The 26,660-nt window shown below is 56.0% G+C and overlaps 1 protein-coding gene across 2 annotated transcripts in view; it reads left to right on the forward strand.

Annotated features, from left to right (window-relative positions):
• Positions 1 to 21,174, forward strand: part of GNG2 (G protein subunit gamma 2) — a 35,592-nt gene extending 14,418 nt beyond the window's left edge. Inside the window, exons 2-4 of one of the 2 annotated variants that reach the window (XM_064141921.1) lie at positions 13,275 to 13,331; positions 15,278 to 15,390; positions 17,172 to 21,174. In XM_064141921.1, the coding sequence (XP_063997991.1) occupies positions 15,304 to 15,390; positions 17,172 to 17,300 (216 nt within the window). In that variant the 5' untranslated portion in view covers positions 13,275 to 13,331; positions 15,278 to 15,303 and the 3' untranslated portion in view covers positions 17,301 to 21,174. The remainder of the gene's footprint in view (positions 1 to 13,274; positions 13,332 to 15,277; positions 15,391 to 17,171) is intronic. The other variant, XM_064142043.1, reaches the window with a different exon arrangement.
• The last annotated feature ends 5,486 nt before the right edge of the window (positions 21,175 to 26,660 follow it).

The raw sequence follows: 26,660 nt of genomic DNA on the forward strand, positions 1-26,660 counted from the left end.
CAGATGTGACACTGGGTTCAGTTTTGGACTCCTCAATCCAAGGACACTGAGGTGCTGGAGTGGGTGTAGAGAAAGGCAGTGAAGCTGGGGAAGGGTCTGGAGAGCAGCTCTCGTGACGAGGAGCTGAGGTTGTTAAGTCTAGAGAAAAGGAGACTGAGGGGAGACCTCATTACTCTCTACATCTCCCCAAAAGGAGGTTGGAACCAGGTGGGGGTTGGTTTCATCTCCCTAATATCAGGCGATAGGACAAGAGGAAATGGCCTGAAATTGTGCCAGAGAAGGGTTAGGTTGGATATTAGGAGCAACTTCTTTAGTAGTGGTCAGGCATTGACACAGGCTGCCCAGAGGGGTGGTGGAGTCACCATCCCTGGAGGTGCTCAAGAAACGCGTGGACATGGCACTCTGTGAGATGGTTTAATGCCCATGGTGGTACTGGGTTGAAGGTATGAGTTGATGACTGTAAGAGATCTTCTCCAACTGAAACGTGACTTTTATCAACACCTTTGGGTGCTCAAGGGCCACCAGAAGTCACCCCAGAGCCTCCTCTTCTCCAGGCTGAGAACCATCGACACTCAGCCTGGCCTCACAGCAGAGCGGTTCCAGGTAGATGTTTTTACCCCACACCCAGTCATAGACCATAGAATCAGTCAGGGTTGGAAGGGACCACAAGGATCAGCCAGTGCCAGCCCCCTGCCATGCCCAAGGACACCCTACCCTAGAGCAGGCTGCACACAGCCTCAGCCAGCCTGGCCTCAAGCACCTCCAGCCATGGGGCCTCAACCACCTCCCTGAGCAACCCATGCCAGCCTCTCACCACTCTCCCACTGATCTGCCAGAGGAGTTCTGTCCTCCCATTTCCACGCTCTGTAGCAGTAGCTCTCAAAGCACAGCTCTGCCCAACACACCAGCTGTGCCCAACGCACTGGCTGTGCCCAAAGCACCGGCTGTGCCCAACGCACCAGCTGTGCCCAACACACCGGCTGTGCCCAATGCACCGGCTGTGCCCAACACACCGGCTGTGCCCAATGCACCAGCTGTGCCCGACGCACCAGCTGTGCCCAACGCACCAGCTGTGCCCAACGCACCGTCTCTGCCCAATGCACCAGCTGTGCCCAACACACCGGCTGTGCCCAATGCACCAGCTGTGCCCAACACACCAGCTGTGCCAAACACACCGGCTCTGCCCAATGCACCAGCTGTGCCCAACACACCGGCTGTGCCCAACACACCGGCTCTGCCCAATGCACCGGCTCTGCCCAACACACCGGCTGTGCCCAACACACCGGCTGTGCCCAACGCACCGGCTCTGCCCAATGCACCGGCTCTGCCCAACACACCGGCTCTGCCCAACGCACCAGCTCTGCCCAACACACCGGCTGTGCCCAATGCACCGGCTCTGCCCAATGCACCAGCTCTGCCCAACACACTGGCTCTGCCCAACGCACCAGCTCTGCCCAACACACCGGCTGTGCCCAATGCACCGGCTCTGCCCAATGCACCAGCTCTGCCCAATACACCGGCTCTGCCCGATGCACCATCCCTGGCTGCCATGAAAAGCCCCTTAAAAAGAGAAAAAGAAGAGAAAGCATCTCCCAGTCTTGCTGCTTTGCTGGGAAGAGATGCACCAGGGAGCAGCAGCACTAGCACTGGGGCTTTGTTTCACCAGAAGAAGGCTATGACCTGTTTGCTGTATTTGAAGCTTGAAATAGAGTCTTATGTGTAATGTGGTTCAGGTGCTTATCACTAATTAATTAATTCTTTTGTACCTAATTAAAGCAGTCCCAGGTAATTCCTGGGGGGTGGTGGGGGGGGGTTGTTCAGCTAATGGGATGGTTAATAGGGTTATTTCTTTGCTGCTGTAAGTTGCTGGGTGATTCCTGAGGGCTAGAAAGGGTTGTTGGGCTTGATGTGAGTGGTACTTAAAATAAACCTCTTAATAAAGGTTAGGGATGGGTGAAGCCATCAAGAGGAGGGCTTCTCATCGGGCTGGCTTCTGCAGCCTTCAGATGCTGCAGATGTCCTTTGGGCGAGGAGATGCTCACACTTTCAGCCAAAAGAATTGGGTTGGGGTTGTTTTAGCTGGGCTGAGAAATGCTTTGCAGTGAAGCCTTTGGCCCTGTGTCCCACAGCTTCCTCCTGAAGAAACTGGCTGCTCACAGCCTGGATTTGCAAAGATGTGCAGTGAGTGCCAGGAGGTTGGAGCCAGGCTCTGCTGGGTGATGCCCAGGGACAACACAAGGGGCACTGGGTGGAAGCTGAGGCAAAGGAAGTTTAATTTGAGGAGGAGGAATTTTTAACCTGTGAGGGTGACAGAGCCCTGGAACAGGCTGCCCAGGGGGGCTGTGGAGTCTCCCTTTCTGGAGGTACTCCAAACCTCCCTGGATGTGTTCCTGTGTGATCTGGTCTAGGAGATGCTGCTCTGGCAGGGGGGTTGGACTGGATGAGCTTTGGAGGCCCCTTCCAGCCCCTGACATGCTGAGATTCTGTGGATGGGTGGACACTTCAATGTGTAAAAACAAGCTGGGTGGCCAGCCCCAAAGAGTGGTGGGGAATGAAGTTAACCCAAGCTGGCAGCCAGTCACCAGTGGTGTTCCCCAGGGCTCAGTGCTGGAGCCAGTTCCCTTTAATATCTTTATCAATGATCCGGATGCGGGGATCAAGGGCACCCACAGTTAGTCTGCAGATGACAGTAAACTGGGAGGGAGTGTTGACCTGCTTGAGAGCAGGGAGGCTCTACAGAGTGACCTGAACAGGCTGAATTGATGGGCTGAGGACAATGGGATGAGATGCAGCCAGGCCAGGTCCTGCACTTGGGTCGCAACAACTCCGTGATCTCTCTAGGTCTGGGCCAGAGTGGCTGACACCTGCTCAGCAGAAAAGGACCTGGGGCTGCTGGTTGATAGCCAGCTGAAAAGGAGCCAGTGTGTGCCCGGGTGGCCAAGAAGGCCACCAGCATCCTGGCCTGGATCAGCAATAGTGTGGCCAGCAACACAGAATTTCAGCCCTTCAGAGGTTGGAAGGGAGCTGCGGAGATCACCGAGTGCAGCCCCCTGCCAGAGCAGGACCAGCCAGAGCAGTGCGCATGGGAAGGCGCCCAGGTGAGTTTGGGAAGACTGTCCCCCTGTGCTCAGCACTGGTGAGGCCAGACCTCAAATACTGGGGTCAGCTTAGGGCCTCTCACTCCAAAAAGAACATTGAGGTGCTGGAGCAGGTCCAAAGAAGGGCAGCAAAGCTGGTGAAGGGTCAGGAGAATGGGTCAGGTGGGGAGTGGCTGAGGAAACTGGGGGCATTCGGTCTGGAGAAAAGGAGGCTGAGAGGAGACTTTCAGACTCTCTACAACTTCCCAAAAGGATCATAGAATGATAGAATGGTTTGGGTTGGAAAGGACCTCAAAGATCTTCTAGTTCCAACCCCCACCCTAGGCAGGGACACCTCCCACTACATGTTGGAGTGAGGTGGGGGTCAGTAACTTCTCCCAAAGAATGAGAGACAGGACAAGAAGAAATGGACTGAAACTGCACTAAGGGAGGTTTAGGTCAGACAGGAGGAGAAATTTCTTCCAGGAAAAGGTTTGTGAAAAGCTTTGGAACAGGCTGCCCAGAGCAGTGGTGGAGCCTGCATCCCTGGAGAGATGTAAAAGCCATGCTGAGGTGGTGCTGAAGGGCACGGCTTGGTGCTGTCCTGGCAGTGCTGCCTTGATGGTGGAAAGGTCCCTTCCAGTTAGAACGGCTTGGCACTCCGGCAGGAGCTCCTGCCAAGTCCCCATCTTCCTAGTTTCTTAGCGTCACAGGGAGGTTGTCCTCTAAGCAAGAGACAGGTTAGCTAACTCGGGCAGCCCAGCGCCTTGCCTTGTCTCCCTCTGGGTGGCTGCACCCTGGTGCGGATGGGCAGGCAGCTGGCAAGTCATGGCAGCCTTGGGTTCAGCTTTGTCCCATCAGGAGTGGGGCAGGCACAGCCAAATAACCAAATCCTTCTGCAGGTGTGATGCTGGGGAATGTAATCCCTTCTTCTTCTCTTCCAAAAAGTATTCTTATCCTTGCAGGATCTGAAGGGGGCTACCAGAAAGCAGGGAGGGACTTCTTAGGCTGTCAGGCAGTGATAGGACATGGGGGGAATTGAACCAAGCTGGAAATGGGGAGATTCAGGCTGGATGTTAGGAAGAAGTTGTTCAGCATGAGGGTGGTGAGAGCCTGGAGGGGGTTGCCCAAGGAGGTGGTGGAAGCCTCATCCCTGGAGGTGTTTAAGGCCAGGTTGGCTGAGGCTGTGGGCAGCCTGATCTAGTGTGAAGTGTCCCTGGGCATGGCAGGGGGGTTGGGGCTGGATGATCCTTGTGGTGCCTTCCAACGCTGAATCTATCATTCTATGAACAACAAAACATAGCCCTTAAATCAGTTTAACTTTTGGTGCTGTGCAGCAGTGCAGAGCTGAAAAGGTAGTGATGGGGATGGCCTGACAGGATGCCTGCCCTTAGCTGTACTTTTTGGTGTGTCACACCCAAATATGACATCTGAAACCTTTTTCTTTGTGTGGGACAGCACAAGCAGGTAGCAAGAGGCCCATCTGTCCTTCTGTGTCACCAGGAAGCACTTCCACCAGCTTGTGTGGGTGTGGAGGGCACAGTGAGGGCTTGCTGGGGGTCAGCTGTGAGCTGGCAGTGATGGGTGCTGTGAATGTGGCTGAGAACTCAGGCTGTGGGAAGAAAGCAATGCTCAGCTGCACCTTTGCTTGCTTGGACCACTGGACCATGCATTTGGTCATCCTTTTTCCTCATTATTTGGGTGTCCTTATTCCCCAGCACTTCACCATCCTTATTGTGCAGTACCTGGGCTCCCTCACTCCTCAGTATCTGGGGATCCTTATTCCTCAAACTTGGCTGTCCTTATTCCCAATTATTTGGGCACTTTTATTCCACTACCCCACCCCCCAACACACAGAAACAAGACATTGCCAGCCTTTGTCCTTGTCCCTCAGTATCCTTACTCCTCAGGATTTGGGTATCCCTGTTCCTCGATATTTGGCCATGCTTACTCCCCAGTACCTGGAAATCCTTACTCCCCATTATTTGGGCATCCTTGTTCTCCAGTGTCTGGGCATCCTTATTCCACAACGTTTGGCCACCCTTATGCCTCAGGCCTTGGCCATTCCTTTCCTCCAGCTTTTGACCATCTTTACTCCCCAGTACTTGGCCATCCTTGTTCCCCAGTGTTTGAGCATCCCCGTTCATTGAACACCTTTATTCCTCAGTGTTTTACCATCCTTATTCCCCACTATCCGACCAAGCTCCCAGACCACCCTTCCTCCCAGTAGTTTATCTCTGGGGGTATTAAAAAGCAACTATTTTCCCCCCAGTATTTTCCCCAAAATGACGACTTTTCCTTCATTCCCAAAGGCCCTGGGGCAGGGTGGGAGCTCACAGAGCTTACTGGCTTGCTGGGACCTCCATGCATTGCAGGAAGAAACTGAATGAAATTTGACAAGGGCAAATGTAGAGTGTGACATCTGGGAAAGAACAACCCCAGGGAGCAGGATAGGTTGGGGACTGACCTGCTGGAAGGCAGTGAAAGGGAAGAGGATTTGGGGGTCTTAGTTGATGGGAGGTTGAGCATAAGCCAGCAATGGGCTCCAGTGGCCAGGAGGGCCAATGGCATTCTGAGGTGGATTAGAAGGGCTGTGGTTAGCCAGCCAAGAGAGGTTCTCCTGCCCCTCTGCTCTGCCTTGCTGAGGCCACATCTGCAGTACTGTGTCCAGTTCTGCCCCCCCCCAGTTCAAGAGAGTCAGAGAACTGCTGGAGAGAGTCCAGCACAGAGCCACAAAGAGGCTGAAGGGAATGGAACAGCTCTGTTAGGAGCAGAGCCTGAGGCAGCTGGGGCTGGGAGGTGAGGAGCCTGAGAGGAGACCTCAGCAATGGTTATCAATATGTGCAGGGTGAGTGGCAGGAGGCTGGAGCCAGGCTCTGCTGGGTGGTGCCCAGGGACAGCACAAGGGGCACTGGGTGGGAGCTGAGGCAGAGGAAGTTTCATGTAAACATGAGGAGGAATTTTTCCCTGTGAGGGTGACAGAGCCTGGCACAGGGTGCCCAGGGGGGCTGTGGAGTCTCCCTCTCTGGAGATATTCCAGATCCACCTGGATGTGTTCCTGTGTGATCTGGTACAGGAGATGCTGCTCAGGCAGGAGGTTAGATTGGATGAGCTCTGGAGGTCCCTGCCAGCCCCTGACCTGCTGTGGTCCTATGCTTGGCAATGCCAGTGGTGGTGCCATGGTCCTGGAGCCTGGAGGATGGGTTGACTCCTTCCCCAGGGAGCCCATCTGGAGAGAGCCACCATTTCCTGTGACTGGTGGCAGGAGGGAGGAGCAGATGGTGTCTGCTGGTCCCTCAGCTGAACAGCCTGTCTGAAAAAACAAGAAACCAACCGAGAGGAGAAGGAAGTTGAGGTTGGTTGCTCTTTGCCTCTGTTTTGAGCCATTAGGGTGCTGTGAGAAAATAAAAGCTGAGACTTTCACTTTTGTGTATCACCCAGGCCTGGTGACTTCTGAGGGCAAAAAGGACAGCTTTGCTGCCCCCAGGATGAAACGGGGCTGGAGCAGCCTAGCTCCATCACACCTGCCTTCCCCCTGCGTCTGGATATCCTTGGGAAGGAGGTTTCTCCTGGAGCCCTGCAGCAGAGCACGGATGCAGGAGACATCCTGTGCTAGGCTCTCTGCAAAGGCAGCTCCAGTGCTGAGCTCATTATTATTTAGTGCCCCAGGAAAATTAGGGAAGATGAAGATCTTTGCTGCAGCTTCCTCTGGCTCCATGTGCTGTGCATTGGTAATGAGGTTTTAATGTTCCCCTTAATACTTTCATCAGCAGTGATGAAATTAACCCAAGGCACTAATTGCCCCAGACAGGCTTTGCTTCAACACCACCAGGCACAGCAACTCCACCACCTCTCTGGGCAGCCCATTCCAATGCCAATCACTTTCTCTGACAACTTCCTCCTAACATCCAGCCTAGACCTGCCCTGGCACAGCTTGAGACTGTGTCCCCTTGTTCTGGTGCTGGGTGCCTGGCAGCAGAGCCCAACCCCACCTGGCTACAGCCTCCCTGCAGGTAGTTGTAGCCAGCAATGAGCTCAGCCCTGAGCCTCCTCTGCTGCAGGCTGCACACCCCCAGCTCCCTGCAGAAGCAGCAGGAGGCAGGCACCAAGCCCCAGGCCAGAGGGAGCAGACATCCCTCCTTGGCCCAGGTGGGCAGGAAGGCTGGATGCCGGCGTGAGAATGAAGCCGTTCCCATGGAAACAGCTCATGTTCCACTCGAGCTCCTCAGCAGCTATTTATTTACTTGCTGACATGTCTGAGGTGCTCTTTTGGTGGTTTTAATGCCATGTTGGACACAGGGCATAAAAAAACAGGCCTTGGGAAAAGGGCATAAAATCCCAATGGGTGAGGACCAGGCATTTGTGGCTGTAGCCACTGCTGAGGCCGAAGGCTCTGTGCCCCAGAGAGGTGGTCAGATGGGAGGCCATGAGCACGTATCTGGCTCAGAAGATTTCTTTTGCTTAATGGACTGATGACACCTGCACTTTGGGCAGCCTGGGGCTCCTTTCCCAGCCAGGTCTGCAGCTGGTGGTGAGGTCAGTGTGAGTGCAGCAGCCCCTGCCCCCTGGCACTGTGCCTTTTCCTGGCTGCTTTCTTGGCCTCTGGAATATCTTTGTTTTTCTCTCTATATTTAGCAACTCTTTTTCAGCTGAGCTGTCTATTTTTAGTCTTGGCTTTTAGCAAAAGCAGCAGGATGCTATGAAGGGCCCAGCCTGCCCTGGGTGAGGGATTCCCACGCTCCAGCCAGGCAGGGACTGTGATGGCATGGCCCGAGGCTCCCTTATCCACCCTGCACACACCTGGGGCGTGGGGAGGAAAAGGCAGCTTCCAGGAGACCCCCACTGCCTTGCTGGGGACCTTGTTAGCCCTTACTGTGAAACAGAAGCAGAGTCAGAGAATCACAGAATGGTTTAGGCTGGAAGGGAGCTCACAGCTCAGCCAGTCCCAACCCCTGCCATGGGCAGCGACACCTCCCACTAGAACAGGTCACTCAAGGCCTCATCCTGCCTGGCCTTGAGCACCTTCTGGGAGGTTGTGGAGCACAGAAGCACCCAACATGCTCTTTGATCACATTTGGTGCTTCTGTGCTCCACAACCTCCCTGGGCAACCTGTGCCAGTCTCTCACCACCCTCACTGCAAACAACTTCTTCCTAACATCCAGTTTAAGTCTCCCCTCTGCCACTTCAAACCCATTCCTCCTTGACCTCTCACGACAAGACCTTGTCAGTAGTCCCTCCCCAGCCCTCCTGTAGCCCCCTTCAGATCCTGGAAGGCCACTCCAAGGTCTCCTCAGAGCCTTCTCTTCTCCTCTGAAGTGCCTCCAGGCATGGGGAATCCATCACTGCCCTGGGCAGCCTGGTGACCCTTTTGGTGAAGAACTTTGTCCCAATGTCCAATCTAAACCTCCCCAAGCACAACTCAGAGTCAGGACAGGCTGGGGAGAAGGTGTGAGAGAGCAGCCCTGTGGAAAGAGACTTGGGGACCCTGGGTGACCTGGGCTGGTGAGGATGCGCCTGCTGGCTGCAGGGGAAACAGACCAGGTGACCTCTAGAGGTCCTGGCCCAGAACGTTCTATGATTCTATGAACCTGACACCATTTCCTCTTGTCACATTGCTTCTGTCTTGGGAGAGGAAACCAACTTCCACCTCACCCCAATCCCTTTTTAAGGGGTTGTAGATAGTGAGAAAGCTTCTCCTCAGCCTCCTTTCCTCCAGGTTGGATGACCCCAGCTGTTCATCACAAGACTTCTGCCCTAGACCCTCCTCCAGCTGCACTGCCCTTCTCCAGAGGTGCTCCAAGTGCAGTCTGCAGCGCTGGGCTCAGCTGCTGGGACGAGCAGGGGGAGCAGGAGTAAGAGCTGGAGAAAACTTACCCATTCCAATACCCACCTGGGCATGCTTCATGGACAGAAAGTGCATCCTGGTAGGGACAAGCTCCCCAGATTGCTGCCTGCCCCAGGGCTGTTTGCCTGCTTGGCTGCTGCCAGCATGAAGACACTGGCACAGAACTCGACTCCCCACACGGAGCCAAGGGGCAGAGAGGCTCTGACTTACCCATCTCAGGCTGCTCTCGGCGGTGGGTGAAGACGTGAGGTGCTCCGAGGAGCAGATTTGGACCTGTAAGCAGCAGCTAAACAGAGCAGCTCAACCTAAGTAAGGAGGCCCAGCCAGCAGCCATGGGGGATGCTACAGTGATCACCAAGCTCCTGCCCTAGCTAACCGGGGGGCCACTAGGCCCCCCGGCCTTTAGATCCCCTCCACCATTCACCCAGTGTGTGCCATGGGACTCACCAGTGGCGACGGGAGGAGGATCCCTCTGCCCAGCTGGGCAAGCTTAGGAGCTGCTTTTCCTGGGGCTTGTTATAAAGGGGAGTGGGCAGGGAGGGCAAAGTGGTGACACCTGGGGTGGGGCAGACTCCAGCAGGACCCAGGTGCTCTGGGTTTGGGGGATAAAAGGGGAAAATGCAGTGTGGGGTGAGAAAGGGGCAGGTGTGGTGGGAAAAGAGAGGTGGTGCTGAAAGGAAGGAGATGGAGAGGCAAAGGAGGAGGGTAGGGGTTAAAAAAAGTGAAAATAATAACAATTCAAACTGGCATGTTAAAAAAAGGTAAGAGTGCTGCTGCTCTGGCAGGGGCTGGACTGGGTCAGCTTTTGAGGTCCCCTCCAGCCCCTAGCATGCTGTGACTCTGAGTGATTCTGCACTTGAGAAAGCTTTCACCCTGGCAGATGCATGTGGCTTCCTTCCTGCAGAGCTATTCAAGGAGTCACAGACTGCCAGGGGCTGGAAGGGACCCCCAGAGCTCATCTGGTGCAGCCCCCTGCCAGAGCAGGGTCACCCAGAGCAGATCACACAGGAACACATCCAGATGGTTCTTGAATATCTGCAGAGAGGGAGACTCCACAGCCCCCCTGGGCAGCCTGTGCCAGGCTCTGTCACCCTCACAGGGGAAAATTCCTCCTCAGGTTCACAGGGCTCAGCCTCCAGCCAGTGCCCCTTGTGCTGTCCCTGGCATTCCCCAGCAGAGCCTGGCTCCAGCCTGCTGGCACTCACTGCACGCAGTGATAAACATTAACCAGGTCAGCCCTTGGTCTCCTCCTCTCCAAGCCAAAAAGCCCCAGCTCTCAGTGCAGCAGGGAGCTGTGAGGAGCCTGATAGTCTGTGGAGCAGAGGAAAGCCCTGGGAGCTGGAAACAGGCTGGAAAGGTGTGCCACCCACGGGGGAGGACAGAGGAGGCTGCAGCAATGATGCAAGGCTGTGAGGCTGGGGGAGCTGGGGCTGTTCAGTCTGGGGAGGCCTCTTGCTGCTTAAAGGGATGACCAGAAAGCTGGAGACAGGCTTTTGAGCAGGGCCTGGTGTGACAGGACAAGGATTGATGGCTCTAAACTGAGAGGGGGAGATCAGACAAGAGAGAAGGAAGAGATTTTTGATGCTGAGGAGCTGTCCCAGGTTGCTCAGAGATGTGGTAGGTTCCCCTCCCCTGAAACTCTTCCAGGTCAGGTTGTTTGGAGCTCTGAGCAACCTGATCTAGTTGCAGGTGTCCCTGCTGACTGCAGGGGGGTTGGACTGGATGGACTTTATAGGTTCATTCTAACCCAAACTGTTCTGTGATTCTATCACCTTTGTGAAGAGCTGGGCCACAGCAACCATACCACAGCTCCCAAGAGTTCCCCCTGCTTCCATGCCTCCTTCCATGGGGCTAAATTTCATTCCCTATGTGATTTCCCACCAGAGCAGCAACAGACCACAGTGCTCTCTATGAAATGGCACAGGATCCCAGGCTCACAGATGTCAGGGGGTGGAAGGGACCCAAAGGGATCACCCAGGCCAAGCCCCCTGCCACAGCAGGACCATCCAATCCAGATCAGGGCACACAGGAACACATCCAGACAGGCCTGGAAAGGCTCCACAGAAGGAGACTCCACAACCTCTCTGGGCAGCCTGTGCCAGGCTCTGGGACCCTTCCAGCCAAGAAGTTCCCCCTTGTGTTGAGCTGGAGCCTCCTGTGCTGCAGCTTCCATCCATTGCTGCTTGTCCTATCCCAGGGAGCAGTGAGTAGATCCTGTCAGGACTCCCAGGTTCCTCTCCACTGGGCCAAGAATGACATTTGCTGCAGTAGAAGTCTTTGCACCATCCAAACCATGCAACAGCATAACAAGCATGGAATCCTTTTGGATGGAAAAGATTACCAGGTCTAGCCATTGGACTTAGCTGGTGTAGACCTCAGTGAACCTCAGATGGCCACCAGCTTTCCCACCAACTCAGCACCACCTGAAATAGGATGATCCACTCTGGTTTTGCAAAGAGAACTGAAAGCAAAAGCAGGAGAGAAGCACCCTGGTAGACACCCCTCCAGCAAAGAAACTGGGGCAGAGCTGAGAAGCAGCAGCACAGAAGCAGCACAAATGCTTGAGCTGAACCTCAAGTGACATTGCAGAGTTCTGCCTGATGAGAACAGGCCCAGCAGCTCAGGCTGTCTGGGATGCTCAGCTGGTGTGGTGAAGAGAGGAGGATTTTGACAGCCTTCTCTGGGGAGATGCTTTTTCCACCTCACCACATGTTCTGTGCACCAGATGGTTAAGTCCATCCCTCCTCACCAGTTAAATTCTATCCCTTCTCACCATGCATCTTACAGAGAGCTCAGATGTGCCATGGGGTACATCAGAAAGAGTTCATAGAGTCACAGAATCAACCAGGCTGGAAGAGAGCTCCAAGCTCAGCCAGTCCAACCTAGCACCCAGCCCTGCCCAACCAACCAGACCATGGCACTAAGTGCCTCATCCAGGCTTGGCTTCAACACCTCCAGGCATGGCCACTCCACCACCTCCCTGGGCAGCCCATTCCAATGCCAATCACTCTCTCTGGCAACAACTTCCTAACAACATCCAGCCTAGACCTCCCCTGGCACAGCTTGAGGCTGTGTCCCCTTGTTCTGTTGCTGGGGGCCTGGCAGCAGAGCCCAACCCCACCTGGCTACAGCCTCCCTGCAGGCAGCTGCAGGCAGCAATGAGCTCTGCCCTGAGCCTCCTCTGCTGCAGGCTGCACACCCCCAGCTCCCTCAGCCTCTGCTCACAGGGCTGTGCTCCAGGCCTTCAGCAGCTTTGTCACCCTTCTAGTGCACATTAGGAAAAGTGTGGCCAGCAGGCCAGGAGAGGCTCTCCTGCCCCTCTACTCTGCCCCAGTGAGGCCACATCTGGAGTACTGGGTCGGGTTCAAGGCTCCCCAGTTCAAGCAGAACAGGGAAGTGCTTAAGAGGGCACAGCAAAGGGCCACAGAGATGCGTAGGGGACTGGAACATCTGTCCTATGAGGAAAGGTTGAAGGACTTGGGCTTTTCAGTCTGGAAGGGAGAAGACTGAGGGGGGATCTGGTTGCCCAGGGAGGCTGTGGCTGCTCCCTCCATGGAGGTGTCCCAGGCCAGGCTGGAAGAGGCCCTGAGTGACCTGTCGTAGTGGGAGGTGTCCCTGCACATGGCAGGGGTTGGAACTGGCTGAGCTTTGAGCTCCCTTCCAGCCTAAGCCATTCTGTGGTTCTGTGATTTGCTCAATGCTGAGCAATAGCTGAAGGGTGGGTGTCAGAAAGGTGGGACTAGTCTACCTTTGGTGGTGCCCAGAGACAGGGCAGAAGGTGGCAGACACAAACCTGAAGGTAGGAAGTTCCATCTGAACATGAGAAGGAGCTCCTCTGCTGTGAGGGTGATGGAGCACTGAAAGAAGCTGCTGAGAGAGGCTGTGCAGTCTCCCTCCATGGAGGCACTCACAACCTGCCTGGCTGTCTTCCTGGGTGGCACGGTCCAGTGGCCCTGCTTCAGCAGGGAGCGTGGCCCAGGTGACCTCCAGATGGCTTCCAGCCCCCATCCCTGTAGTGACTGTGCAGGGCTCCCTGCGAGCTGCACAGCAGCCACGAGCCCAGCTGCCAGCAGCCCTCCGATGGTTGCCCACTGCCTGAAACCTCTTCCTGTGCTGAGCAGCTCACTGAATGCAGCTCACTGAATGCAAACCAACCTGTGTCTTGGGGGCCATGCTCCGGGGCACAGCAGGGACACAGAGAAGGGAACCCACAACCCTCCTGGCTCCCTGGCGGGGCACTGGGCCTGATGTCTGCAAGGGTTCTGCCTTCCTGCTTTGTTCCTGTCCCACTGGTTGGCAGCACAGCAACCTAACACAGGTCCTTTCTGTTCTATCTCCTCTCTGTTCAAAGGTTGCCCGAGAGGAGCAGACCTTCCCCTAGAGACAGATCACTGGTGAGACCTGCTTGGTAAGACCCCTCCTTGGGCTTCCCAACGGGCAGGGGGGGGCTGGGGAGGGGGATTCCTCTTGAAATCCAGCTGGACCTGGCAAAACTTGCTCTCCAGTCACCTCTGAGCACAGGTACCTTCCTCAGTGCCAGGCTGCTTTATTTCTGTAGGTCCTTGGATAAGCTTCTTCACAAGCATCAAGTGTTGTGAAAAACTGATGACACCAAGCTGGGAGGCTTGGCTGAGGCAGCTGCAGGCTGTGAGGCCACCCAGAGAGACCTGGGCAGACAGAGCTGGGCACAGCAAGGACAAGTGCAGAGTCCTGCACCTGGGGAGCATTAACTGACTGCTGGAGAGCAGCCCTCAGGAGAGGAACCTGGGAGTGCTGCAGGAGAACATCCATGGGGCAGCAATGTGCCCTGGGGGCCAAGAAGGCCAATGGGGTCCTGGGAGGCATTAAGCAGAGTGTGTCCATCAGATCCAGGGAGGTTCTCCTCCCCCTCTGCTCTGCCCTGTGAACATCCTCATATCACCCACAATGGGCTTGAGTTGAACAAGTGTGACCAGCAGTACAAGGGAGGTGATTCTGCCCCTCTACTCTGCTCTTGTGAGACCCTCCCTGATGTACTTGTTCTACATGCTCTGGTGTCCTCAGCACAGGAAGGACATGGATGTGTTGGAGCAGATTCAGATGAGTGCCACGAATGTGATCAGAGGGCTGGAGCACCTCCCCCGTGGGGACAGGCTACAAAAGTTGGGGCTGCTCAGCCTGGAGAAGAGAAGGCTTCAGGGAGACCTTACAGCAGCCTTCCAGTACCTGAAGAGGACCTACAAGAAAGCGGGGGGGGGACTTTTTGCCAGGGCTTGCAGGATGAGAGGGTCTGCACTGAAGCTGGAAGAGGGCAGATTGAGACTGGTTATTGTGAAGAAGTTGTTTGCAGTGAGAGTGGTGAGACACTGGCACAGGTTGCCCAGGGAGGCTGTGGACACTGCCTCCCTGGAGGTGTTCAAGGCCAGGTCGGATGTGGCCTCGAGTGACCTGTTCTAGTGGGAGGTGTCCCTGCCTGTGGCAGGGGGATTGGAACTGGATGAGCCTTAAGGTCCCTTCCAACCCAAACCATTCTATGTATCTGCATCCACAGCTTCTAGGTGTCCTCCCTAAAATGTCACCCTTGTCCCATCACCCACAGGGCTAGTGGAGGGCTTGATGCACCCTGCTGCTGGAGGACATCCCCAGACCAGGTTCTGAGCTCGAAGGCAGCTTCAGAGAGGTCGGGGCCAGCACACCATGGCTGTAAACCCCTCAGCTGCTGGAGGAGCTCAGCTCTGGGTCTCTGGCTGCTGCTGCCGGAGCTTGTGGCTGTTCCAAGGTGGTGGAAAAACATCCGTGACGCAGACGAGGTGGATTTAATGAGTGTGTGTCCCACCCCAGCCTGCTTGGGTTATAAAACCCAAGAAACAGGAAACTCCAGCGTCCTGTTTAGCATCTCAATGTTCAAGCTGGCAGCAACTCTACTTGGGAGAGGCCAAGGGATATGAGACCATGATGGGGCTGGGGAATGAGCCTGGCACAGCAGCTCTGGACTACTTTGGGGGGGCTGTTCCATGATTTTCTTTTGCCTTGGTGCCACCTCAGCCTCTCCTGTAAGAGCAAGAGCCAAAGCTGGGATCTTGCTCCTGCAGCCTGTGCCCCACATGGTCGCAGCGTTCCCTAAGCACGGCTGACAGAAGACAATGCACTGGCCTAGGAGGCAGTGTACGACCCCCCGTGCGCAGGTGCTGCGTCCCACCCCGGAGCAGCCTGCTCCAGCTGCAGAGGTCCCTGCTGGCTGCGGGCTGGAGGGACCAGCTCACCTCTGCAGGGCCCTCCCGAGCCAGCCGACCCTGCGGTTCTAGGCGTGGGGCATCTCGGGGCGGGGCAGCTCCGCGCAGCGCCGCGGCTCACGCGTTCCGTTTGCGCCCGCAGCAGCGCCCGGAGCGCTCCTCCTGCCCATGGCGAGCAACAACACGGCCAGCATCGCGCAAGCCCGCAAGCTGGTGGAGCAGCTGAAGATGGAGGCCAACATCGACAGGATAAAGGTAGCGTGCCGCAGGAGCTGCCTGCTGCCTCAGAGGCAGGCTGCAAGGCGATGCCTGCAGCTTGCACAGCTGCCAAGAGCATGCGGTGGGAGCTGGGACGCGCTGGTGGGCAGTGTTGGCTGAGGTCTAACGCGTGGAGGGCAATGAAGGTAGCGAAGTGTGTGGAGAACAGGGCTGGTGAGGAGCAGCTGAGGAAACTGAGGCTGTTTAGCCTGGAGGAAAGGAGGCTGAGGGAAGACCTCACTGCTCTCTACAACTGCCTGACAGGAGGCTGGAGTGAGGGGGGAATCGATCTTGTCTCCTGAGGAACAAGTGATAGGATGAGAGGAAATGGCCTCAAGTTGCACCAGAGGAGGATTAGGTGGGACGTGAGGAGAAGTTTCTTTCCTAAAAGGGTTGCCAAGGCCCGGAACAGGCTGCCCAGGGCAACGGTGGATCCCCACCCCTGAAGGGATTTCAGAGCCCTGTAGATGTGGTGCTGAGTAACATGGTTTAGTGGTGACCCGGCAGTGCTGGACTAAGGGTTGGACTTGGTGATCTTAAAGGTCTTTTCCAACCAAAAGGATTCCATGATTCTGCACATGCTCCTGGTGGCCATGACTGAGGTCAGCAGGAGATGCTCACCTGTGGAAGCACCACCCAGAGCCCTGCTGGGGTGTGAGAAGCAGTGACTGTGTCCAAGCATCTCACCTTCTCAAGAACAGGTCAAACCACTGCTGTTTGTCACAGAAGCAGTTAAAACTTTCCCTTGGGCAGGGCTTGGTGCTCAGGCTTGAGGATAGCAGGGAAACTGGAAGACAACTGCTCCTCATTCCCCTTTCCCAAGGAAATCTTGATTCTGCTGGGAGGTGTTCCCCCAGTTTGACCCTTTCTGCTCCACCCTGGTGGAACTGATGCTCTGGGACATATCTTCAAGCTGGAGAGCTCAGAGGATTGAGAGGGGATTGAATCAATGTCTATAACTATCTGAGGGCTGGGGGTCAGGAGGGGGAACAGGCTCTGCTCCCTGCTCCCTGAGGCAGGACAAGCAGCAATGGATGGAAGCTGCAGCACAGGAGGCTCCAGCTCAGCACAAGGGGAACTTCTTGGCTGGAAGGGTCCCAGGGCCCTGGCACAGGCTGCCCAGAGAGGCTGTGGAGTCTCCTTCTCTGGAGCCTTTCCAGGCCTGTCTGGATGTGTTCCTGTGTGTCCTGAGCTGGATTGGATGGTCCTGCTCTGGCAGGGAGCTTGGGCTGGATGAGCTCTTTGGGTCCCTTCCACCCCTGACATCCTGTGAGCCTGGGATTCATGGTCTCTGCTGAGCTCAGGGGACTTGTGTTCTCCACCAAGGTGTTTTTGGACAACAGCTGGCCCTGAGGAGAGAGGAGCCTGAAGCATGCCTAGGTGCTTGCAAGCAAAACCTCTCCTCTGAGGGCTGAGGTGAGCTCTGGCAGCTGAGGAGCTGCTGCCGTGTCCTGAACAAGTGGATGAGTTGGTGGCTGCAGACAGCCAGAGTTGCTGTAGCAGCTGTGGACATCCCTGCTGGGGAGCAGGGGAAAGGCTGGCAGGGATGTGGTGTCTACTGAAGTCTGTAAGCAAGTGAAAGGGTGCTTAGCACCCCCTGCCAGGTGAGCTAAGAGCCCCAGGGTGGGAACCAGCCCCACAAGGGATGTCAATCCGGTCTTTGGCCAGGCTGTGTTCTATACCCTGGGTGCTGCCAGCTCAGCCCCACCACTGGGATCTCTTGGGGTAGGATGTCCCCAGCACAGCCTGCCCATAACGTGGGGCTCCTTTTATTGCAGGTGTCCAAAGCAGCAGCAGACCTGATGGCGTACTGCGAAGCCCACGCCAAGGAGGACCCATTATTGACCCCCGTCCCAGCCTCAGAAAATCCCTTTAGGGAGAAGAAGTTCTTCTGTGTGATCCTGTAAAGCCTCGAGGAGCCTGGCCAGCACCCAGGCCACCCTGGACACTGACCTAGAGATTTTAGGAACGGGGACAACCTGCTAAGCCTGAGAATTTAACAAACTGTAAGCAAACTATACTGCCTGGAAGCTCCAGAGATGTGCATGTCTAGAGAACCTGGCTGCCTTTTGGGGGGATAAGATGATCTGCATTGATGAGGCAAAAGATTTGAAGTCTGTAGAGTTGCCCAGAAAGAAAAAAAAAAGGGAAAAAAAAAAAAAAAGCAAGAAAAAAAAAGCCAGAAAAAAGGCAAGACAAAAGAGCCAGAAAAAACATTGTAAAGAATAAATCTGTGTCACGTCCTGCTCGCCGGAGCGTTTGTTCCGTGCCTGTAGCAGCTGTGCCCAGCAGGTGACTGCTCTGGGCTGCCCATAAACCTTCCCAGAAGGACACTGTCGGCTGCTTTCCAAACGTGGCTCCCGGCGCCTCCCGGCTCAGCTGCCAGACCCCTGGAGACAGGCTGGGTGCTGGTGACATCACTCAGTGCTTGCCTGCTGCCAGACCCCTGGAGACAGGCTGGGTGCTGGTGACATCACTCAGTGCTTGCCTGCTGCCAGACCCCTGGAGACAGGCTGGGTGCTGGTGACATCACTCAGTGCTTGCCTGCTGCCAGACCCCTGGAGACAGGCTGGGTGCTGGTGACATCACTCAGTGCTTGCCTGCTGCCAGACCCCTGGAGACAGGCTGGGTGCTGGTGACATCACTCAGTGCTTGCCTGCTGTCAGATGCCCAGTGACAGGCTGGGTGCTGGTGACGTCACTCGGTGCTTGCCTGCTGTCAGATGCCCAGTGACAGGCTGGGTGCTGGTGACGTCACTCGGTGCTTGCCTGCTGTCAGATGCCCAGTGACAGGCTGGGTGCTGGTGACGTCACTCGGTGCTTGGCTGCTGTCAGATGCCCAGTGACAGGCTGGGTGCTGGTGACGTCACTCGGTGCTTGCCTGCTGTCAGATGCCCAGTGACAGGCTGGGTGCTGATGACGTCACTCGGTGCTTGGCTGCTGTCAGATGCCCAGTGACAGGCTGGGTGCAGGTGATGTCACTCGATGCTTGGCCTGGTGGGTTTTCCTTGCCCTTCTGGTGGCAGTGTAGCGCAGGGGTGGAGGAGCCCTGGGGTAGGTCGGCCAAGGAACCAACAGCTCCTGCTTGCTTCCTGCGTGCTGGTGGCTGCCCTGTCTCTGGCAAACACCTTCCCTTCTAACGTTCTGTCCATGGTTAGCTTCAGCTGGTGAGTCCTGTGCTGTGGCTGCTGCTTCACGCTCCTGTGGCCGTGCTTGGTGGTCGTGCTTCTGTTCATCTGCTCCAGACTTTTCTTTCTCTGTCGTGTGGACCCACATGCTGGTGGGAGAAGCGGTAGGGAGGCCAGCAAGACAGCTCTGAAAGCAAAGACATCTCCTACAATGCCTTAGGTGTGCCTGAAATACCTCCTGCATTGCAGTAGGTGCCAACTCCTGAGTGCGAGGGCTTGGGGCGGGCCCAGGCATCGTGGGGGTAGCTAGAAAGCTGAAAATCAAAGTTGACCACTTTGTTCCAGGTCTTTCCTCTTCTCCTACACCTCTGTGCCTCTGTCCTCCTCACTTGGTCCCTGTTCTGCTCTTTTAGCTTCCTGGCAGCATCTCCTCTCCACGGAACTGGGTTGGGATGTTGTCCTAGGGTGGCATCCTGTCCTATGCTGTCATACTGCTCTGTGGGCAATGCTGCCCTACCACGAGGCAAGTTGCCCAAAGAGATGGTAGGTGCCCCATGCCTGGAGCCATTCCAGGTCAGGTTGTCTGGGGCTCTGAGCAACATGCTCTAGTTGCAGGTGTCCATGCGCAGTGCAGGGATGACCTTTGAAAGTCACTTCCAACCTAACCCAGTCTGTGGCCCTATGATTCTCTGTGAAGTTGCTCCATGGAGGGATGCTGGCCTGCTCTGGAATGTCCCTCCACCATGAGATGTTGCCCTGTGGTCAGATGCTGCCCTATGGTCAGATGCTTCCCCATGGTGGATCGCTCCTCCACCACGGGATGCTGCCCTACCATAGCGTGCTGCTCCATCACTAAATGCTAACCCACAGTTGGATGCTGACCTGTGACGGGATGCTTCTGTCCCTTCTTGCACCCACCAGCTCTCCTGTTCACCTCACATGATGGGTAGGGGGCAGGGCAGCACCCTGGGGAGCCATGGGGCCACCCCTTCAAGGAGACACCCGATACCTCGTTTACACACAGCCTGAGCTCCACATCGGGCTGGGGAATTCCTCCCAGGCCAGGTTCATCCACAGTCAGCATTCTGGGGGACCCACGCCACCGCTTTTGGCTCCACCTCAGGTTAACACTTGGTGGACGAGGCTTGTCTCTCCTTCCCCTGCAGAACACCTCCTGGACTTCCCCACTCATCTACAGCCCTGGGAAACTTTGGGAATCACAACTTATGGATCAAAATTAGGTGGGCATCCCCTCGGGGGCTCGGCGGTCTGCAGTGACCACACTAAGCCCCTGGAGCGCAGCTTACCAATCCCTAGGGACTCCAGGGGGCAGCAGCCTTTGGGTACTCTGGCGACGCTGCCTAGCCCACAGAAGTGCATTTTGGGTTTTCTACCTTTTCATACTCTTTTCTAGCCTGCTACAGAGAATAGCAGTGGTTCTTACACTGGACTGCAACCTCTTTTGGCACCTGGGAACATTTCTACAACACGAGTAGCCTAGGTGGCCACAGGCCCTCCCACGGTGGCCTTCCACCCTCCCTAACCTTCTTGTTCTGCTCTTGTTTGCCCCAACAGCTCACGTAGCTTTAGTGCGAAGGATGGATGGAGCTGCTCACTCTGCAGCTGGGTCCATTCCTGGCGTTCCAAAGCAGAGCTTTCTGAACCCCAGCCCGGGTTTGTCTTTCCTTTTTTACTGCTGACTGACCACCACAGGGAGCGAAGCGCAGCAGGTCTGGCCCTGGGGGGTGGTATCTCCCACCCCCCTCTTCTCAAATGCTGTCATCAAGTGGTTTGTAACAATTTTTTTAACTACTTAACGTATTTTACAACTCAAATTCTTAATAAATAAACAAAGATATTTGCATGAAGAGTAAATGTGTTTGGGGGGTGGGGGGTTGAATTAGCCTCAACTACTCATGGAAGGTGTTTTTATGTTGCTGCTCTTGATTTTCCTGTTGGTTAGTGGTGTTGACATTGGTGTGCTGCCAGGTATTTCACCTCAGTGTTTATATTTACACAGATACTCCTCTGTTAGCCAAGCAGAGATCTCCTGCCAAGATCATTTCCACCACCATCTCCCCCCCACATACACACTTCTCACAACCAAAATGCCAATGGTCTCCATCCCCATGCTGCATCTCCAGCATAGAATGGCCTCAAGCTGAGGCTGGAGAGGTTTAGATTGGACATTAGGAAAAAGTTTTTCATGAAGAGAGTGGTCAGGGACTGGAATGAGCTGCCCAGGGAGGTGCTGGAGGCCCCCAGCCTGGCTGTGTTTAAGGGAGGTTTGGCTGTGGTGCTTAGGGAGATGGTGTAAGGCGAATCTTGTGGAGCAGGGTTCTAGGTTGGGCTTGGTGATGCTGAGGGGCTTTGCCACCTACATGGTGCTGTGACTCTGTGATTCTGTACCAAATGCCATTCCCCCTACCCCTAGGTCCCTAAAGAAGCAATGGAAAAGGATTGTTTTGTCTGTTTTGGCTTGCCGAGGTTGATGTCCCTCCAGTGCCAGCCTGCTGCTGCCAGTGCGTTGGGAAGGCAGGGGCGGCTGCAACCGAAGCCAGTGCGGGGAGGAGGTCGGCGTTGCCATGTAGCTCATCCCCATCCCAGATGCTCTGTGTGTACTCGTTGGAAATAAAACTTTGGATTTGGTTCAAGCTGTTGGAGGTGATGTTCTCTGTTCATGGGCTCCTTGGGCGGGTGGGTTCCCGTCATGGTTGCAACTGAATCCTGTTCCAAACAGGTTTAGGAGGTCTCCCTGCTGAGCCATGGGGTTCAGCAGGGCCTTTGGCATCCATCACTGAAGAAATGTGAAGTCTCTCAGAGCTGCTGAGCACAGCTTCTTGTTCCCACCCATGGAGCCAGATCAGGGTAGGCTCAAATTCCCCACTGCTCAAACACTGAGAGGCACCTGAAAGTCCTGGCTTTGGTATCCATCCCTTCTCTCATTGCTTTCCTTCTCCTCCCACCCCCGGCAGCATGTGCAGACTCTCCTCAGTGTCACCTCCAGCACAGGATCCAGCTCACTGTGCTTCAGCCCCCAGCCCAGAGCAGGAATGGGCTCATTTGGGGCTGATCTGAGGAAACTCTGAAGGTCTGAGCCCCAGCCCCCAGCCCAGAGCAGGAATGGGCTCATTTGGGGCTGATCTGAGGAAACTCTGAAGGTCTGAGCCCCAGCCCCCAGCCCAGAGCAGGAATGGGCTCATTTGGGGCTGATCTGAGGAAACTCTGAAGGTCTGAGCCCCAGCCCCCAGCCCAGAGCAGGAATGGGCTCATTTGGGGCTGATCTGAGGAAACTCTGAAGGTCTGAGCCCCAGCCCCCAGCCCAGAGCAGGAATGGGCTCATTTGGGGCTGTTCTGGGAAAACTCTGAGGGTCTGAGCCTCATCCTTGCAGTGGTGAGAGGCTAGGGAAGAGGAAGTGGAGAGCAGGACTCTCCCTGCCCAGATTGTTCCCGGACTGCAACCAAGCAAAGGATCCTTCACGTCCCCACTCAAGCCCATCTCCCTTCCCCAGTGCTTCCCAGATTTTCCTAACAAATTCACTACAACCTGAATGGACACTCTGGGTTTGCAGAGCTCTCACAGGCAAATAATTTCTCAGCTAAGCAGCCAGACACCATCTGGGGCTGCTCAACCTCAGGTTGTCTGGGGGGGTTCAAAATGAAACCTGGCATGAATGTCACAGAGGTATTTCAGGTTTCCACGTGTGGTAAGAGTAAATGTTGTCTAGAGACACTGTTCTGCAGTGGTCGGATCAACTCTCAGCTGCCCATGCCCAGCAGCCTGGGCAGCAGGCGGAGGGAGGGGATTCTGCCCCTCTGCTCCACTCTGCTGAGACCCCAGCTGCAGTGCTGGGGACAGCCCTGGAGGCCTCAGCACAGGACAGGCAGGGACCTATTTGAAGGAGGGACAGAGAAGGCCACAGCAATGATAGCAGGGCTGGAAGCCCCTCGCTATGAGGACAGGCTGAGAGAGTTAGGGTTGTTCAACCTGGAGAAGAGAAGGCTCCAGGGAGATGTTCTAGCTGGGGACAGACTTCTGAGCAGGGCCTGTTGTGGCAGGACAAAGGGTGATGGTTTGAACTAAAAGAGAGAGGTTCAGACTAGAGAGAAGGTGGTGAGACCCTGTCCCCGGTTGCCCAGAAAGGTGGCAGATGCCCCATGCCCGGAACTATTGCAGCTCAGGTCGTTTGGGTCTGTGAGCGACCTGCTGCAGTTACAGATGTCCCTGCTGCCTGCAGGGGAGTTGGGCTGGATGACCTTTAAGGTCCCTTCCAACCCAAACCATTCTGTGATTCTCTCCCTTTCTGTGTTCATTGTGCCAGCTTAAAACTAAAAGCTCCACCAGTGCCACTGTGACGGAGTGAGCCAACTGCCGCTCCCGCGGTGCCGCTCTCGCTCAGCCTGCCAAGCCAGGCACTGCTCAGCTGTTGCCATACCTCACTGGCTCCCCTCCATTTCCAAGCCTTGTTCTCTTTCATCTTCACCTCCCCAAGCTTCAGCTCCAGAGCAGCAGCTGAGCCAGCAGCATCTGCTGAACTGGAGGAAGTGTGGAGAGCCAGGGAAAGCTGAGGCGAGATGTTGCTCCCTGCACACCATGCTGCTGCCCACCCCAGCACTGGTGTGAGGTCCTGGGTGGCTCACTAATGAGAATAAACCCATTAGCACTAATTGCATTCATTAGATTAGAGCCCTTTAGATCTGCAGCAGACAATGGGAAGAGGAGAAGCACAAGACCTCATCACAGCTTCTGGGGATGGCTTTGCTCTGGGAGGCCTTGCAGGGTATTGCTACAGGAGGGGTTAGACCCACCAGGAAAGAGGAAGATTCCCAACCCAGGGTGAAAGGAGATGGGTTAGAAAGACCAAGAGCTGTCCTGATGGTGACAAAGGCAGGAGAGGTGGAGGGAGAGCTGAGAGCCCCATTCCTCTGCTAGCACTGGACCACATTTGCCACAGGCTGTGTATTTGTTCCCCCACACCCAGACAGAGGTTTCATCACCCCCATCACTGATAACCCTTGCTGGGGTGGACATAGAATCATAAAATCACAGGATAGTTTGGGCTGGAAGGGACCTTTAAAGGTCATCCAGTACAACTCCCCTGCAGGCAGCAGGGGTATCTGAAACTACAGCAGGTTACTCACAGCCCCAGACCTGACCTCGAATATCTCCAGGGATGAGGCATCTGCCATTTCTCTGGGCAGCCTGGGCCAAGGTCTCACCATCCCTAGCATCAAACATTTCTTGCTTCCATCTAATCTACATCTCTCCTCTTTCAGTTTAAATTCATCATTCCTTGTCCTACCACTACTGCACCTGTGAAAACGTTGCCTCTTTAATGTCTGGAAGGCCACCAGGAGGTCTCCCTGGAGCCTTTTCTTCTCCTGGCTGAATAACCCCAACTCTCTCAGCCTGTTCTCACAGCAGAGGGCATACACTCCTCGCACCATTGCTGTGACCTTCTCTCAACCTGCTCCATCAAGGCCACATCTTTCTTTGCTGCTTGTGTGGCTGAAGGCACATGCCATCAGACGGCCACATGTGCCAGGGATGGTCCCAACCTGCTTTCAACCATGCCAGTGTTTGTACCTTCACTGCTCACTGCACATCATCACTGACACTGAAGCACTGGTGGGCTCCAGCTGTAAAAGCTGAAGGAGGCAGAGCTGGCTCCCTGCCTGCTGCAGGTAACCAAGAACAGGACAGTGAACGGGTAAGAAATGGTCCTAGGGGCAGCAGAGCCACCCACAGTCCCACCTAGGTGTGGCTGTGGGGAGGACTGGCTCAGCCCCGTGCCACTGTGCCATCACAGCTGTGCTGGCAAGGGCTGGCGTGGAGAGAAATGTCAGGATGAATATTGCATTGGTTTGGCATGCTGTCAGCACAGTGTCTGGTGGTGGGGTGCGATGGGAAACGGGGGGGGTCTCACTCCCAATCCAAGCTCATCACCTTCTCCAGGCAAAACCACCCAAAATGAAACCCACTTAAACTAGCATACTTCATCCACTGGCTGGCACTTAGTGCAGAGCCCTGCTGCAAGGTGCCACCAGAAACTTCTCCTGGCCATCAACCACGTCACCACCCTGATGACCAAAACATGCCTGGGAGCACAGCTTCAGGACGATTGTCTTCCCAGAAAGTATCGTCATGCCTGGAACAGGCTGCCATGGGCTGAGGTGGAGTCATCCTCCCTGGAGTGACTGCAGAGCTCTGTGGATGTGGTGCTGTGGGACATGGTTTAGTGATTACCTGGCAGTGCTGGCTTGACGGTTGTGGCGTACAGACTCTGTAACTGCTGAGTTAGGAAGTAGGTGTGTTTATTGCACGGGGGCATCTCCTCCAAAATCGTGCATCCCCCAAAGGAGCAAGCCCCCCCCCATTTACACACTGAATCCATGCATGCTCCTGAAACGCCTATACACCCTTATCACTGAAACCCACCTGCTCCCCTATCAGCTGGGCTTGATTGTCTTAAAGGCCTTTTCCAGCCAAAACGGTTCTCTGAATATCAGCAGCAGCACAGAAAATGGTTCAGTTGCAGCTGGACATGGCACAGAAAAGAGAGGGGCTCAGCCTGCCCCTGCCCAGACACCCTTTTCTGCTTCTCAGGATGATAGAACACTGTTGACCCAGCTCCAGGCTGGGGTGGACCTGCATGAAATTGGGATGAGAGACAAATGAAGACCGTGAAAAAGGACAGGCATCTAAATTCTTAAGGGCACACCAAGAAGGAACATTCTGTGATTCTTCTGGAGCACTGTGTCCAGTTCTGGGCTTCACAGCTCAAGGGAGACAGGGAACTAATAGAGAGAGTCCAGTGGAGGCTGCAGAGATGCTGAGGGGCCTGGAGCATCTCTGCCAGGAGGAAAGGCTGAGGAGCCCTGGGGCTGTTGAGCCGGGACAGGAGCAGCCTGAGAGTATCCTCCGAGCGCTCGGCGAGAACTAAAGGGTGGGTGCAAGAGGATGGGACCAGACTCTTGTCAGTGGTGCTCAGTGACAGGACAACGAACACAACCTTGTAGTTTCCATCTGGACAGGGGAAAACCGTGTTTGCCGCGGTGCTGCCGGAGCCCCGCAGCACGCTGCCCAGGAAGGTCGCGGAGCCTCCCTGACCCCAAACCTGTCTCGGCATTGTGATCCTGGGCAATCTGTTCCCCGCTTCAGATCAGCGCTCCCCCGTACAGCCTAGCGCGGCTCAGCGGAGCGCAGTACCACCCCGTACAGCCCAACACACTCCGGTACCGACCAGCTGCCGCCCTGCCCCTCCCCACTGCGGCCAGTACAGCCCAACACACTCCAGGACCGACCAGCTACCGCCCTGCCCCTCCTCACTGCGGCCGGTACAGCCCAACACACTCCAGTACCGACCAGCTACCGCCCTGCCCCTCCTCACTGCGGCCGGTACAGCCCAACACACTCCAGTACCGACCAGCTACCGCCCTGCCCCTCCTCACTGCGGCCAGTACAGCCCAACACACTCCGGTACCGACCAGCTGCCGCCCTGCCCCTCCCCACTGCGGCCAGTACAGCCCAACACACTCCAGGACCGACCAGCTACCGCCCTGCCCCTCCTCACTGCGGCCGGTAGAGCCCAACACACTCCAGTACCGACCAGCTACCGCCCTGCCCCTCCTCACTGCGGCCGGTACAGCCTAACACACTCCGGTACCGACCAGCTGCCGCCCTGCCCCTCCCCACTGCGGCCAGTACAGCCCAACACACTCCGGTACCGACCAGCTGCCGCCCTGCCCCTCCCCACTGCGGCCAGTACAGCCCAACACACTCCGGTACCGACCAGCTACCACCCTGCCCCTCCACACTGCGGCCGGTACAGCCCAACACACTCCGGTACCGACCAGCTACCGCCCTGCCCCTCCCCACTGCGGCCCCTCCCCACTGCGGCCCCGCCCCACTGCGGCTCCTCCCCACTGCGGCTCCTCCCCACTGCGGCCCCTCCCCACTGCGGCCCCGCCCCACTGCGGCCCCTCCCCACTGCGGCCCCGCCCACCGCGCGGCCCCGCCCCGCCCTCACCCTGCCGCTGCCCGCCCGCCGCCGTGTCAGCGGCGCTGAAAGGCCACTTCCGCTCCCAGCCGCCCCTGTCGCCTTCTGATTGGGCAGGGAGGCTGCCGCTCGTCCGCAGC

This window comes from Pogoniulus pusillus, chromosome 1 (assembly GCF_015220805.1).
Source record: "Pogoniulus pusillus isolate bPogPus1 chromosome 1, bPogPus1.pri, whole genome shotgun sequence".
In the NCBI taxonomy this organism is placed as follows: Eukaryota; Metazoa; Chordata; class Aves; order Piciformes; family Lybiidae; genus Pogoniulus; species Pogoniulus pusillus.